The sequence below is a fragment of the Anomaloglossus baeobatrachus genome, chromosome 8, assembly GCF_048569485.1.
Source record: "Anomaloglossus baeobatrachus isolate aAnoBae1 chromosome 8, aAnoBae1.hap1, whole genome shotgun sequence".
NCBI classification, from domain to species: domain Eukaryota; kingdom Metazoa; phylum Chordata; class Amphibia; order Anura; family Aromobatidae; genus Anomaloglossus; species Anomaloglossus baeobatrachus.
The window spans coordinates 193,534,707-193,551,760 of NC_134360.1; the positions used below are offsets into that span (position 1 = coordinate 193,534,707).

The 17,054-nt window shown below is 50.9% G+C and overlaps 1 protein-coding gene across 8 annotated transcripts in view; it reads right to left on the reverse strand.

The window, feature by feature from the left end:
- The window catches only part of EVI5 (ecotropic viral integration site 5), a 277,847-nt gene that overhangs the window by 113,996 nt on the left and 146,797 nt on the right, over window positions 1-17,054 (reverse strand). For all 8 annotated transcript variants that reach the window (XM_075322331.1, XM_075322329.1, XM_075322333.1 and 5 more), the window contains one exon: window positions 4,173-4,226. In XM_075322331.1, the coding sequence (XP_075178446.1) occupies window positions 4,173-4,226 (54 nt within the window). The remainder of the gene's footprint in view (window positions 1-4,172; window positions 4,227-17,054) is intronic.

Here is a 17,054-nt window from a genome sequence, read left to right on the forward strand (position 1 = left end):
TAACGTCCAAACTTGGACAACCGATTTAAAATCACATGATTATGTGCTTCATATTCAAAGGAGGTAGAATTGTTTCTGCAAGTGCATAGGATATCATGCAAAAAGCAAAGATTCCAGAAACAGCAGCGAGATTCCAGATCATTCATAATGACATGTGCGCAGTGATACAATAGCATGGATCATATACAGCGTGTGCCCTGAAAGAAGCCCGCAGCCCAGGCATATTACAGACAGCCATTTACCAGCTGGAATAAAATGGTCTTATTATCGCTAAATTAATAACGGAAAACAAAATGTGTATATCCAGATTTACACTCAGATTCTGCATGTATCTGCATTTCATTACAAGGAGGAAAGAGCATACAACAGTGATAAAATAATATTACAACGGATCTGTATTTCTTTACAACCTTATTCCTTTCATCAAGTTTGGTATCAGCAAGTTATTCAGGTATAGGATATAAAATATGGTGGTAGGAAGGGATTTGTGGCCACTGAGGAGGAAAAGATTAGGATTGTACTCCGCGCTTTCATCCACCATCATACGGCTGCGGACCCCTAGGACCTCGGCTATAGGACCGCACTGGTCCCTGGTGGAGATCACCCATCATTTCTCCTTTCTGACATCCTGCACTTACCTGACTGCTCAATTTAGAGCAAATTGTATTATACATCAGTACACGATGATCCAAGTTACCTTAGTTTGTACCTTTACAATATATAGACATAAATACGGCACATGATTAACAGCGGGGAAAAGACCGGGTCAGAACATTCATTGTGTATTGAAAGAGAAATTGTGGGCACGAATTGACTGCAACTGACTCCACAAACTACCACTAAAGATAATCTGTCACCAGGTTTTTGCTCCCCCATCTGAGCGCAGCATAATTTAGAGACAGAGACCCTGATTCCAGCGATGTGTCACTTACTGAGCTGCTTACTGCAGGGGTTCATAAAAATCACTCTTTCCTCTGCTGGAAATCTAGCAGTGCTCTGAATGCTGAGCCCTGTGTGTATAACCCTGCCCAGACCACTGATTGGCAGCTTTCTGCCCATCAATGGTGAGGGTGGGATTACACAAAGTTGGACAACAAAGCAGAAGACACCTACTCCTCTAATGATAATCTACTGCTGATAAAACACTGATATTTTTGAAGCTACAGCAAGCAGTCCAGGAAGTGACATCACTAATCAGGATGATCTCTGCCCCTACCATATGATGTGCTCACATTAGTTGGCAAAAACCTAGGGAAGATTTCCTTTTAATATAGAAGCAAGACATCTCACTGAAAAATAACACTAATTGCCTGGCCAGCCACATAATATATGGTAACTCAAAATGGCCCCCAACATTCCCGAGACACCACCCCCCCCACGGCATATTAGGTCAGGATAAATGAGGATAGTAGCTTAAATTACACCCCTTCGTCTTGGCCAGTTTTCCAATTTACCGCTTTTGTGCCTTTCCCTCCTTTTTGCCTCGAGTCATAACTTTATATTTTGTTGATGTAGTGTAGTTTAACTATTTTTTGTTGATGTATTGATGTGAGCGACAAGTTCTAGTTTTGAATGACGTCATTCATTTTTACATATATTGCAACTGAAAAAAGAAGAGAAAAAAATCCAAGTATGATGAATTAGCAAAAAAAAAAAAAAAAAATAAATGAATAAAAATATTTGATGTTTTGTTTTTTTGTTTTTTTTAAAAGTGCTCTTTGTATGGTAAAAACAACCTGGCAACATGATTCCGATTTTATGCTGCACACCAGAAATCTTTCTCAGGCAATTCATTGTAGGGTGGGGGGAATGTGGGAAACACAGGACCCATTGGATGGTCACTGGGGTGGGAAAAGTAATACCAGTACTACAGAATGAGGAATAGCAATCCCACAGGTTACTACCCAAGAAACTGCTCCTTGTAGTACCCTTCTGCTAAGGCTTCCGGCGCACAGAGGCCTAAGGAGTGGCCCTTATGGAACCAACATCTTGAAGCGCAAATACAGGAGGACTTTACCTGATGGGGAGCTGTGCCCTGACAGAGGCGCCATGGCTTCGCCAGACCGTCCACATTGACAGATTGAGCCCAGGGAATAATGGTAGCTCTAGAGGTCTGACATTGCCAGGTCATACCAGGATACCCCACAATGCCACATAACGTCTCAACAATGCAAGAAATTTGTAATGCAGCGCAGCTCTGACTACAGCTGACTGAAAGAAAAACAGTTAGTTCCTACTCTGCTTATTGAAGGCTAAGCCATGTCTGCCTCCAAATGCCAAGAAGCTAAGGCTGGTTTCAGATCAGCGTTTTCCTGCCGCACTGCCAGATCCGGCACAAGGACAGTACAGTTCAATACAGATCACAGACAGTGCGGCAAGCCCCGGTCACATGCTCCGGTCACATAACCGCATGTGCCCAGAGCTTGCCAGTGAACTGTATTGAACTTTACTACACTTATGCCGGATCTGGCAGTGCGGCAGGAAAACGCTGATCTGAAAACAGCGTGAACTGAATAAACCGATGTCGGCTGCCCATGTGTTGTCTGCTGAGAAGTCAGGTTTTTTTCCTCCTAAGATGCATTCTTTGTGTCAGCCTCCAGGTGGCAGCATATTAAGTCATTGTTTCTGTGTCCCCCAATGAATTGAGAGAAATCAATTGTTCAATGATCAGGCTTGTTTTTTTTAGTTGGAGGGGCCAATTTATAGCGGACATAATCATTGGTAAATACGCTTTAATCAGTTAAAGGGAACCGGTCACCAGATTTGGGGCCTATAAGCTGCGGCCACCACCAGTGAGCTCTTATATACAACATTCTGGAATACTGTATACAAGAACCCAAGCAGCTGTGTAGAACATAAAAATTACTTTATACTACTTGCCTAACGGGCACTGCGATGCAGACCATTTGGATGGGTGTCTCCCGTCCTCCGGGTGCGGCGTCTCCTCTTTCGGCCATATTTGTCCTCCTCCTTCTGAAGCCTGTGTACATGACGCATCTACATCATACACACTCGCCGGTCCCGCGCAGGCGCACTACAATACTTTGATCTGCCCTGCTCAGGACCTGAATGCCGGCAAGTGTGTATGACGTAGGACACGTCATACACCCCAGCTTCAGAAGAAGGAGGTCAAAGATGGCCGAAAGAGGAGGCGCCGACACTGGAGACGCCCATATGACCCAACTCCCCCGCAGCGACCATTAGGTGAGTATTATAAAGTGTTTATGTTCTACACAGCGGTCTGAGCTCTTATATACAGCATGCATGTTAGAATGCCGTATATAAGAGCCCAGTGGTGGTGGCCACAGCTTATAGGCCCCAAACTGGTGACAGGTTCCCTTTACCTACATTTTTGGGAGGTAGTGTGGTGAACAAAAACTGTCTAATATGGAATTTTGATCTATTTTTGCATTACAGCATTTACTGTACAAGTGAATTTAAGATTTTTCTTAAAATATTTTTGAAGCAACAATAAAAAAAAAAAAGAAAAAGTTTGTCTCTTTTTTTTTTTAACCAAGGGGGCAGAGGGTAGTTTCAGGAATGTAAAATATTTTATTGGATTTTTTTTTTTTTGTTTCAGGCCACATGCACATTGAGTATTTGGTGAGGTTTTTTTTTTTTTTAACTCATTACTTTTAAGCCGAAACCAGGAGCGGAACTAGAGGAAAAGTAGAATAGAAACATGGGCACCACTGCTGTATTTTTTTTTAATTTAATTTATTTTACACACAATCCTGGTTTTTAGCTATGCCGCAAATGTGAACAGATCTCAATAATAAGACGCTTTGGGGGCCTTTGTCTTACTGTAACAGGACCACACTTGAGCACGGTCCTCATCAGGAGATGATGCATGGGGCACGACAGATTTGTAGTGTCCACAGCTCCATTTTTGGATTCTGGTTGTTTTTCTCTATAACTATTTTGTGGTAAGATTAAACTATTTATTTTACCGCACGGTTATTTGAACACTTTATACGTTTATATACTGTGTGTTTAGTAATTTAGTTTATTCTTCGGGGGCTTCTTCCCTTTTAACATATGATCCTCTTGCTACATACCTCTGATTGCAGATTCCATATTAACCCTGGCACAAGAAATTTTGCTTTAGATGTGAACTCAAAAAAAGAAATCTACTGGGAAAACAAAGTTCAAAAGGTTTTTAAAAATCTTACCTTCTCCAAGGTTTCAATCCGCTGCTTCAACAACCTGTTCTCAGTCCGCAGCCTCTGCAAGAGCAGGCAGAATCACAGATTACACTACACTGAACTGAGAGATTTCAGGCATCTCACCACTTTAAGAAGACATTGCAAAACCAAGGGGGTCACCCATCCGCCCACCTGTACAGAAGTCTCCTACATAATTAGGTTGGACATGTAAGGCTATGTCCGCACTTTGCGTTGTTGTAGTTGGAGTTCTAAACGCATCCTTTGGCAGAAATTGCTTTTTGCCAAAGTTGCTTTTGAGCACAGAAACGCGATAAATACGCGTGCGTTTCTACCGCGTTTTAGCTGCGTTTTTTAGCGCTTTTTACATGCTTTTCCATTGCGTTTAGACAGATGCGTTTTGAACATAAAGACACTGCTAAATAAATTTTAACACTAGAACTACTGAGGTAGTCATTTTGACTACTTTGCACCATGTATTTCTATATAGGTGTCACGAGTCCAGTAGTTCTAGTGTTAAACAGTCAAACACTATGAAAAAAGGGAAAAAAGAGAATTTTGTTTACTTACCGTAAATTCTTTTTCTTATAGTTCCGACATGGGAGACCTAGACCATGGGTGTATAGCTACTGCCTCCGGAGGACACACAAAGTTACTACACTCAAAACGTGTAGCTCCTCCCTCCGAGCATATACACCCCCTGGATGACCAAATCTAGCCAGTTTAGTGCAAAAGCTGAAGGAGGACATCCACCCACAAGTAGAGAGAGAGTAAAACCCGGAATAACCGGAACCTCTGTCTACAACAACAGCCGGTGAAAACACACGGAACAAGAACTGCCAACAGGCAACAGGGAGGGTGCTGGGTCTCCCATGTCGGAACTATAAGAAAAAGAATTTACGGTAAGTAAACTAAGAAGGGAATTTTGTTTACTTACCGTAAATTCCTTTTCTTCTAGCTCCTATTGGGAGACCCAGACAATTGGGTGTATAGCTTCTGCCTCTGGAGGCCACACAAAGTATTACACTTTAAAAAGTGTAACCCCTCCCCTCTGCCTATACACCCTCCCGTGCATCACGGGCTCCTCAGTTTTGGTGCAAAAGCAGGAAGGAGGAAACTTATAAATTGGTCTAAGGTAAATTCAATCCGAAGGATGTTCGGAGAACTGAAAACCATGAACCAAAAGAACCATTCAACATGAACAACATGTGTACACAAAAGAACAACAGGCCGAAGGGAACAGGGGCGGGTGCTGGGTCTCCCAATAGGAGATAGAAGAAAAGGAATTTACGGTAAGTAAACAAAATTCCCTTCTTTGTCGCTCCATTGGGAGACCCAGATAATTGGGACGTCCAAAAGCAGTCCCTGGGTGGGTAAAAGAATACCTCGATAAAAAGAGCCGAAAACGACCCCCTCTTACAGGTGGGCAACCGCCGCCTGAAGGACTCGCCTACCTAGACTGGCATCTGCCGAAGCATAGGTATGCACCTGATAGTGTTTCGTGAAAGTGTGCAGACTAGACCACGTAGCTGCCTGACACACCTGCTGAGTCGTAGCCCGGTGCCGCAATGCCCAGGACACACCCACGGCTCTGGTAGAATGGGCTTTCAGCCCCAAAGGAAGCGGAAGCCCAGAAGAACGGTAGGCTTCAAGAATCGGTTCCTTGATCCACCGAGCCAAGGTTGACTTGGAAGCCTGCGAACCCTTACGTTGGCCAGCGACAAGGACAAAGAGCGCATCTGAACGACGCAGGGGCGCCGTGCGAGACACGTAGTGTCGGAGTGCTCTCACTAGATCTAAGGAGTGCAAATCCTTTTCACATTGGTGAATTGGATTAGGGCAAAATGAAGGTAAGGAGATATCCTGATTGAGATGAAAAGGAGATACCACCTTAGGGAGAAATTCCGGAACAGGACGCAGAACCACCTTATCCTGGTGAAAAACCAGGAAGGGGGCTTTGCATGACAGCGCTGCCAGCTCCGACACTCTACGGAGCGATGTAACTGCCACTAGAAATGCCACCTTCTGCGAAAGACGTGATAAAGAGACATCCCGCAGCGGCTCGAAAGGTGGTTTCTGAAGAGCCGTTAGCACCCTGTTAAGGCCCCAGGGTTCCAGCGGACGCTTGTAAGGTGGGACTATGTGGCAAACTCCCTGCAGGAACGTGCGGACCTGCGGAAGCCTGGCTAGACGCTTTTGAAAAAATACGGATAGCGCCGATACTTGTCCCTTGAGAGAGCCGAGAGACAACCCCTTGTCCATTCCGGATTGAAGGAATGAAAGAAAAGTGGGTAATTCAAAGGCCAGGGAGTAAAACCCTTATCAGAGCACCAGGATAAAGAGAATTTTGTTTACTTACCGTAAATTCTTTTTCTTATAGTTCCGTCATGGGAGACCCAGACCATGGGTGTATAGCTACTGCCCCCGGAGGACACACAAAGTTACTACACTCAAAAACGTGTAGCTCCTCCCTCCTAGCATATACACCCCCTGCTAGCCAGATCTAGCCAGTTTAGTGCAAAAGCTGAAGGAGGACATCCACCCACAAGAGAGACAGAGTAAAATCCGGAAGAACCGGAACCTCTGTCTACAACAATAACAGCCGGTGAAGACACACGGAACAAGAAACCTGCCAACAGGCATAGGGAGGGTGCTGGGTCTCCCATGACGGAACTATAAGAAAAAGAATTTACGGTAAGTAAACAAAATTCTCTTTTTCTTCATCGTTCCTATGGGAGACCCAGACCATGGGACGTTCAAAAGCAGTCCATGGGTGGGAATAAACAGACAACTGAGAAGCAGGCAAACCTAACTTCACAAATGGGCGACAGACGCCAGAAAAATGCGTCTGTCCAAGCCCACGTCTGCCAAAGCATGAGCATGCGTTGGGAGTGCTTCGAAAAAGCATGCAGAATAATTTGAGCTGCAGTCTGACAGACCTATTGAGCCGCAACCTGGTGCCTGAAAGCCCAAAAATAAAGGCGCCGACAGGTCTGACCAAATGTGCCCCGATCCCCAGCGGGGAAGGCACCTGAGTACACTCATAGGTCTCGGAAATGGCCGACCTAGGCCAACATCAGGGTCAGCTTAGATGCCGAGAGACCGTTACGCTGACGACCAGTCAGCACTAGAGAGGTGCACCGCCTAATAACGGCGGTGCGAGACACATAGATCCGGAGCGCCCGCACCAGATCCAGGATATGCAACGCTTCCTCAAGCGATGAACAGGAGCCGGACAAAAGGAAGGCAGGAAAATTGCCCCGGATAAGGAGGAGGCAGAAGCCACCTTAGGGAAAAAAGTCCGGAGTCGGACGAAGACCACCTTGTCTTGATGCAAAAGACCAAAAAAGGGGGACGACTCCGAGAGAGTGCAGCCAGAACTCTCAGGCGGGAAATTATAGCCACTAGAAGGTGTACCTTTCTGTGAAAGATGAAACAACAAAACCTCCCCAAGAGACGCAAAGGGGGGTTTCCGGGAACCGGGAGGACCGGATTAAGGTCCCAGGTCTCCATAGGCCGCCGGAAAAGCGGAATGATGTGAGATGCGCCCTTAAAGGAGCGCACCGGAGCAAGCCGGGCGATACGCCGCTGGCACATACTGACAGGGCCGAGACCTGTCCCTTAATGAGGGATAGTCCTAGCTGTAGACCGGACTGTGGAAGGGACAGGAGGGTCGGCTAGGCCAAAAAGGTCAAAGGACACTTTGGAGCTCGAGTCAAGGCAGAGATGACTTCGGGAAGGATATCAGACGTCGCTAAGATCCAGGACTCAAGAGCTATGCCGTCAAGAACTCTGACGGGAAAAACGGACCTTTTGAGAAAAGGTCTGAACGGTCCGGAAGATGCCATGGCAACCCAACGGACAGAAGGAGCAGGTCAGAGGACCAAGCCCGCTTGGGTCAGTCTGGAAGAATGACCCGACGGCCCCCTTTTACCGATCTTGCGCAGGACTCTGGACAAGAGGTAGAGGGTGAAATTCGAAAAGAGACAAGCTGGGATCAAACATGAACCAGTGTGTCTACCGCAAAACCTGAGGATTGTGGACCGCGGTTGGACAGCTGAAATAGCCTGCCTCGTAGTTTTCACATCTAGGATGTGGACTGCGGATACGGTGGACTAGGAGTCCCTTGTCCACTGAGGAATGTTGAGCCGCCAAGATTGCCAGGCGGCTGAGCGTCCCGCCCTGGAAGCTGAAATAGGAAAACGCTGTCACGTTGTCCGACTGGACTCGAATGTGCCTAGCCGCTCACAGATGGGGAAGGCTTGGAGAGCCAGAAATACAGCAGTGATTTCCAGCACATTGATCCAGAGGGCTGATTCGGACAGAGTCCAAGCGCCCTGCGCTCCACGGTGGAGATATCCTGCTCCCCAGGCGGATAGGCTAGCATCCTGGTGAGGATCACCCGGGACGGGCCAGAGAGGAGCGCCCCTGAGACAGAGTGGCCGAAGCTACCACTGAAAACGAGCCTCTGGTCAGTGGCGAAGCCACCACCCCGTGGGAGGATTGAGTTCGCTTGTACAGCGGAAAACATCCAGACTCAGAGGACGCAGGGGAAACTGGGCAAGGAACCGCTTCCATTGACGCCCCTGGTTCGAAGTCAGAGTGGACTTAGACAGAAAGACAAGCCACCCGAATAGGTCAGCGTGGCGAGAGTGAGCGAAGCACTCTGCTAAGAGTCAGCACAGGATGAAGCCCCAACAAGAAGGCTGACCAGGGCAAAAGATCACTGCCAAACCCTAGGGGGGCAAGGACCGTAATCACAGCTGCCTCAATGATAATATACGAGGGGCCTTGGCTAATCCCAAGGGAAGAGCCACGAATTGGACCACTCCGATTGTCAAAACGTAGTCAACGCTGGTGAGAAACTGCGATTGACTCCTGCCGATAGGCAGCTCTGATGCCGATGGCTGCTAAGGAATCTCCTTGGGCTCTTGATTGATCCGGTGAGAAAAACACACGGAACAAAACCGAGACTCCATGTGAAAACGCCCCACCTGGCCATGCTTGAAAAGCTAAAGATCCAGGTCGGAAGGCACCGCCCTCTTCGGGGACTAGGAATAGATTTAAGCAAAAATCTCAGAACCGTTCCCAGTCGGGAACCGGTACAATTACTCCATTGGCCAGCAAGAAATGCCACAGCCTGTGAGAAGGCGGCGGCCTTGGAGCCGGGAGGAGTTGACAGAAAAAAACTGTTTGTCGGGTGGACAGAAGTCCATCCTGTAGCCCAGGGAGATATAATGTCGCCCCCATTTAACGGAGACGTGTTAGAACCCTACGTCGCCAAATGGAGAGAGCCTGCCACCGACCAAGGAGGTTGTTGGCGTGGCTAAATAGCTCGGAGGAAACTGACTCAGTGACAGCATCTCCTGCGGTCTTCTGAAGACGCAGCTTCGAGCCATTTGGTTCCATGAACCTAGGCTGAGCTAGAGGACGATCAGATGGAGGAACGGAAACCATCGAAACCTCAACTGATTCCTGCCCTGGACAGGTTCCCTGGTTTAGGTTTGTGGCGAGGAAGCACACTCCCCGCCAAGAGCTTCCTTAATTTCACCCAGCTTGGTTCCGGGGAAACTGGGCCCACCAAGGGGGAGCCCAGCCAGGAACCTCCATAGAGGCATCTGCCTTCCAATTTCGAAGCCACAGGAGCCTGCGGATAGCGAGGAAGGTAGCCCAGACCACCGCCGTGCGGCGTCTAGCATGGCAGACCTGGCAGAGGATGAAAAGACTGAAGTCTGGAGTTCAGGCAACCGTTTTGGGCATAGAGTCCCTGTGAGAGAATGCATCTCCTCCAGAGAAGCAGAGAAGTTACAAAAAACCGCACTGCTGTAAGCTGAGGAGAACAAGCTCCTGCCGATCCCATACCGACTTGGCCCAAAGGACAACCGGGCGGACCGCAGAACCTTAAGTGAGGAGCCATCAGCCACTGACATAACGGTCCGGGCTGAGCCACCTGAAGTGAATGAGCCCACTTCTTGACCACCATTGGTGGACAGGGGAAACACAGTCCTCAGAAACACGCTTCATCTCAGAGCGGATTGAGGTCCAGTACAAAATTAATGTACGGTAGAATCCTATAGAGGTGCCGTCAGCCACTGATACAACTAACCGGGCAGTCTAGACCGGAGTGGCTACCCTCTCTGAAGGGAGGGGGAGACAGGCAGCAGAACCCCGCTGTGGGGTCTGCAGGATAGGCTGTGGGCTTGGACGCAGCGGGCTGAAAACTGGAGTGGTTAAGTAACACACTCCTTGACCTGCTAAAGGTAAACTGTGCCTTTCTGCCAGCGGGGAATACTCCCCTGATCAGGCGGACACAAGAATAATGGACGCAAGCCAATCATTCGCATCTGCGTCACCTACGGACGGATCAATGTACATAAAGTAGCGTCCGTGTCCGCGGTAGAGACATCTTCCTCGTCCGGTGAATCAGCTCGTAATCGGAGCTGCGGGACGGGGAGGACAGGGGACCCTGCGTCTCCCTGTCAGGAGAACGGGGTCTGAGCCCAGAAGGAGAGTCCCTTGTGAGCTTGGCCGAGCGAGCAGAAAACGCCCTGAGAGGGGAACTGCATGCTCAGCAGATGCCGGGACAGCCGACCCCTGGAAATAGGAATCCTATGGGGGTCAGCCACCAAAACCGGAGCAGCTGGAGGGACCATTAATGAGCCCCCATGCTGAGGGGCCACAGTGGTTAGGAGCTCGGTATAGCCGTACGAGACTACCTGCAGTGGATAATAAAAAAAAAAAAAAAAACAGCCTGCAGCCTCGCTCTGTGAGACATGCTGCAGAGGTGGGGGCTCTGTCTAACATGCGTAGAATACCCAAGACAGGGGTTCAGCCTGGGGGGACTCCCACCTAAGAACCATTACAGTGTGCCGGTTCAGGCAATATGAGGTTACATGCAGCACATGTAGAGTACAGCCTTGTTGCTTTGCTGCTAGAGTGAGACATGCTGCTGAGGAGGAGATTCTATGATAAAGAATTAACTCCTTCAGAATGCCTGAGAGTGTATAAAAAGTGCACAACCAGAGGTTGTGACTTATCAGGCCATATTATGAGTGCCCTCCGGATTCCAAGCCTGGACCCTCAGCCAGTATTCCCTCCCTGTGCTGCAGGGCAGCCAGCGCCGACCAGTGTACTAAGACGCTGAGAAAATGGCGCCAGAGTGAGGGGGGGAGGCGGGGGTTAACCCAGGAGCGGGAATCGGAGGGCGAAGGAGATGCACAGGGGAGGGAATCATCACCTCAAAAAGGAGCGTTCTCCCCTGTGCAGAGCGGCCGGCGGGCGGCTCTGCAGCGTCCCCCTGCATGCCTGACATGCAGGGGAACGAAACGAAACTAGGCCGCGGCTGAAGCCGGGGCCTAAAGTTATGCATGCGGCCGAAAATCAGGCCTCATCGGCGCGGTTCTCAGTAAAAACTGTGGAACCGGCCGGAAACACAGTAAACAAAGCAGCATTATTCAGCAATCACTGTCCCCCCCAATAAAAGTGCCCCACATGCAGAAAGACCCTCTGAATAAACGTCTCTATACTTAGCTTTGAGACGCAGGGTCCAGTCCCTGTGGGGTGGGGGTCAGTGCTCCGTCCAGCAGGGTCCTGCACAAGGGCTGCGGATGGAGGCCGGTCTCCTGCAAGGCAGTGAGAACCGTGTTGGCTCCCACTTCAAATCAGAGCCCCTAAGGGATGTTGAAGGAGCGCGGCATGAAGGGCTCCTGCCCTGAAGTCAACCTTAACAGCACTGCCGCCAGGGGAGTGTGAAGGGACATGCCGGGGGTCCAGTGGACCCGCTTTTCTTCCAAATCTTTGTAAAAAATGAAAAATCAAAAAGGGATGCATGTGTGTGTGTGGATCCTCCTGACACAAAGCAAGAAACTGGCTAGATCTGGCTAGCAGGGGGTGTATATGCTAGGAGGGAGGAGCTACACGTTTTTGAGTGTAGTAACTTTGTGTGTCCTCCGGGGGCAGTAGCTATACACCCATGGTCTGGGTCTCCCATAGGAACGATGAAGAAAAGAAGATCCTCCAAGACCTGTGATAGATCTTGGCGGACGTTGGTTTCCTGGCCTGTCTCATGGTGGCAATGACATCTTGAGATAACCCTGAGGACGCTAGGAGCCAGGACTCAATGGCCACACAGTCAGGTTGAGGGCAACAGAATTCAGATGGAAAAACGGCCCTTGTGACAGCAAGTCTGGGCGGTCTGGGAGCGCCCACGGTTGACCCAACATGAGATGCCACAGATCCGGGTACCATGACCGCCTCGGCCAATCTGGGGCGACGAGAATGGCGCGACGACAGTCGGACCTGATTTTGCGCAGCACTCTGGGCAGCATCGCCAGAGGAGGAAATACATAAGGCAGTCGAAACTGCGACCAATCCTGAACTAATGCGTCCGCCGCCAGAGCTCTGTGATCTTGAGACCGGGCCATGAATGCCGGGACTTTGTTGTTGTGCCGTGACGCCATGAGATCGACGTCCGGCGTTCCCCAGCGGCGACAGATCTCTCGAAACACGTCTGGGTGAAGAGACCATTCCCCCGCGTCCATGGCCTGACGACTGAGAAAATCTGCTTCCCAGTTTTCTACGCCCGGGATGTGAACTGCTGAGATGGTGGAAGCTGTGGCTTCCACCCACTGCAGAATCCGTCGGACTTCCTGGAAGGCTTGACGACTGCGAGTGCCGCCTTGGTGGTTGATGTATGCGACGGCAGTGGCGTTGTCCGACTGGATCCGGATCTGCCTGCCCTCCAGCCACCGATGAAAGGCCAATAGGGCTAGATACACTGCCCTTATCTCCAGAATATTGATCTGAAGGGATGACTCTATCGGAGTCCAGGTTCCCTGAGCCCTGTAGTGGAGAAAAACCGCCCCCCACCCTGACAGGCTCGCGTCCGTGGTGACCACAGCCCAGGTTGGGGGTAGGAAGGATTTTCCCTGCGACAGAGTTGGGAAGGAGCCACCACTGAAGTGACGTCTTGGTTGCAAGGGAAAGAGACGTTCCTGTCGAGGGAAGTCGACCACCTGTCCCATTTGCGGAGAATGTCCCACTGGAGTGGCCGCAGATGGAATTGCGCGAAGGGCACTGCCTCCATCGCTGCCACCATCTTCCCCAGGAAGTGCATGAGGCGCCTCAAGGGGTGTGACTGACCCCGAAGAAGAGATTGCACCCCTGCCTGCAGCGAAAGCTGTTTGTCCAGCGGTAGCATGACTACCGCTGACTGTGTATGAAACTCCATCCCAAGGTACGTCAGTGATTGGGTCGGTGTCAACTTGGATTTTGGGAAGTTGATGATCCACCCGAAATGCTGGAGAGTCGCCAGAGCGACGGAAAGACTGTTTTGACACGCCATCTGAGAGGGTGCCCTGACCAGAAGATCGTCTAAGTAGGGAATCACCGAGTGGCCCTGAGAGTGTAGGACCGCCACAACAGATGCCATGACCTTGGTGAACACCCGTGGGGCTGTCGCCAGGCCGAAAGGCAATGCCACGAACTGAAGGTGTTCGTCCCCGATGGCGAAACGCAAAAAGCGTTGATGTTCGGATGCGATCGGCACATGGAGATAAGCATCCTTGATGTCGATCGATGCTAGGAAGTCTCCTTGTGACATCGAAGCGATGACCGAGCGGAGAGATTCCATCCGAAACCATCTGGTGCTCACATGTCTGTTGAGCAGTTTGAGGTCCAGAACGGGACGGAACGAACCGTCCTTCTTTGGCACCACAAACAAGTTGGAGTAAAAGCCGCGACCATGTTCCTGGGGGGGAACAGGGATCACAACTCCTTCTGTCTTCAGAGCGTTCACCGCCTGAAAAAGTGCATCGGCTCGCGGAGAGGTTCTGAAGAAACGAGTCGGGGGACGAGAGCTGAACTCTATCCTGTAACCGTGAGACAGAATGTCTCTCACCCATCGGTCTTGAACATGTGGCCACCAGGCGTCGCAAAAGCGGGAGAGCCTGCCACCGACCGAGGATGCGGTTCGGGGATGCAGAGAGTCATGAAGAGGCCGCCTTGGAGGCATTGCCTCCGGCGGGCTTTTGGGGGCGCAGTTTAGCCCGCCACGCATAGGAGTTCCTCTGGCCTTTCTCCGGCCTGCTGGACGAAGAGGATTGAGGCTTGGCGGAGGGACGAAAGGACCGAAACCTCGATTGTATTTTCCGTTGCTGAGGTCTCTTCGGTTTGGACTGGGGTAAGGAGGAGTCCTTTCCCTTGGATTCCTTAATAATCTCATCCAATCGTTCGCCAAACAAGCGGTCGCCAGAAAACGGCAAACCGGTTAAGAACCTCTTGGAAGCCGAGTCTGCCTTCCATTCGCACAGCCACATGGCCCTGCGGACTGCCACAGAGTTAGCGGATGCCACCGCTGTACGGCTAGCAGAGTCTAGAACTGCGTTCATGGCGTATGAAGAAAAAGCTGACGCCTGAGAAGTCAAAGACGCAACCTGCGGAGCAGAATTACGTGTGACCGCATTAATCTCAGCCAGACAAGCTGAGATAGCTTGGAGTGCCCACACGGCTGCAAAAGCCGGGGCAAAAGACGCGCCCGTGGCTTCATAGATGGATTTCACCAGGAGCTCTATCTGCCTGTCAGTGGCATCCTTTAGCGATGAGCCATCTGCAACCGATACCACAGATCTAGCCGCCAATCTAGAGACTGGGGGATCCACCTTGGGACATTGAGCCCAACCCTTAACTACGTCAGAGGGGAAGGGGTAACGTGTGTCAGTAAGGCGCTTAGTAAAGCGCTTGTCCGGAGGAACCGCTCTGGGCTTCTGGACAGCATCTCTGACGTTAGAGTGATCGAAAAACGCACTCCGTGTACGTTTAGGGAACCGAAACTGGTGTTTCTCCTGCTGAGAAGTCGACTCCTCTACAGGTGGCGGCGGGGGAGATATATCTAACACCTGGTTGATGGACGAGATAAAGTCATTTACTATGGCGTCCCCTTCAGGTGTATCAAGATTGAGAACAACGTCAGGGTCAGAGCCCTGAGCTGCTACGTCCGCCTCGTCCTCCAGGGAGTCCTCAAGCTGGGAACCCGAGCAGCGTGAAGAAGTCGGGGAAGATTCCCAGCGGGCCCGCTTAGCCGGTCTGGGACTGTGGTCCGGGTAGGAGTCCTCCACATGAGACCTAGGGCCCCACCTGGGAACGCGCTGCGGCGCGGACAGAGAGGGGCCTGGAGGCGACGATCCAACAGGGCCCGAGGCCTGTGTAAGGACCGGTCTGGACTGCAAAGCTTCAAGCAGCTTGGCAGACCATTTGTCCATAGACTGAGCCATGGATTGTGAGAGTGACTCAGAGAGTTTTTCAGCAAAAACGGCAAACTCTGTCCCTGCCGCCTGGACAGGGAGAGCAGGGGGGTCTACCTGAGCCGAGGGGCCCACTAGTGACCGAGGCTCCGGCTGAGCAAGCAAAACAGGGGTTGAGCATTGCTCACAGTGAGGGTAGGTGGAACCTGCAGGTAACTTAGCCACACAAGAGGTACAGGTCGCAAAATAACCCTGTGCCTTGGCCCCCTTGCTCCTTGTGGACGACATGCTGTTGTCTCCTAGGAGAGTGATCACTGAGGGTATATGGGAAAGGGTATACAGCCCGACCGAACAGAAATATATAAATATATAGTATCTATTCCGGCACCCTAAGGGGACCAGCACCGGGTGACCGGTGTGGCTTACCGACCGCTAAAAAGCGTGTGTCCTCCAGATTCCCTGCCTTAGGTCTCCCAGCATTGCAGAGCTCTTTCCTGGAAATCCTCCACCGGCAGAATGCCAAAAAAATGGCTGCCGGAGCTCTCTGGGGAGGAGTGGGGCCGTGGGCGGCGCTAGAAAAGTGCGGGAATCTGGAGTCCCCACAGTGATCAGTGAGGGGGGAGGAAATATCCAGGATGCTCCGGCCCTCACATCCGACGTCAGGTCGGCAGTCCCGCCCTTACCCCTGATAGACAGGCCCGGGGGCGGGAGTTTTGCTACTAGGCCGCAATTGAAGCCGGGGACTAAATTTAAGACCGCGGCCGACAAGCAGGCGCGGTCGGCGCGGAAGTCCGCCGGCCGTCACAAATAAGCAGCTGCTGCAGCGTCCGGGATGAAGGCGCTCCATGCACATCCCCCATGGGGACACAGAGTACCTTAGTGATGCAGGGCCCGGTCCCTGAGGATAAATAGACTCCTGTCTGACAGATTCCCACAGGGGCTGCGGAGGGAGCACGGTCCCAGTGAATGGATGACCGCTCAGGATCCCACTTCTCCCAGAGCCGCTAAGGGATGGTGAAGGAGACGGCATGAGGCTCCGGCCTTTGTACTCGCAATGGGTACCTCAACCTTAACAGCACCGCCGACGTAGTGGGGTGAGAAGGGAACATGCCGGGGGCCCACTTTTCTTCCAACCGATATAACTAAAATGAGAATGCATGAGTGGATGTGTGCCTCCTTCCACACAAAGCATAAAACTGAGGAGCCCGTGATGCACGGGAGGGTGTATAGGCAGAGGGGAGGGGTTACACTTTTAAAGTGTAATACTTTGTGTGGCCTCCGGAGGCAGAAGCTATACACCCAATTGTCTGGGTCTCCCAATGGAGCGACAAAGAAATTCTCTTTTTCTTCATCGTTCCTTATGGGAGACCCAGACCATGGGACGTCTCAAAGCCGTCCATGGGTGGGAAATAAACAGAAAACTGAGAAGTAGGCAAAACCTAACTTCACAAATGGGCGACAGCCGCCTGAAGGATGCGTCTGCCCAAGCTTGCATCTGCCGAAGCATGAGCATGCACTTGGTAGTGCTTCGAAAAGGTGTGCAGACTAGACCAAGTGGCAGCCTGACAGACCTGCTGAGCCGTAGCCTGGTGCCTGAAAGCCCAAGAGGCACCGACAGCTCTGGTCGAGTGCGCCTTAATCCCCGGTGGGG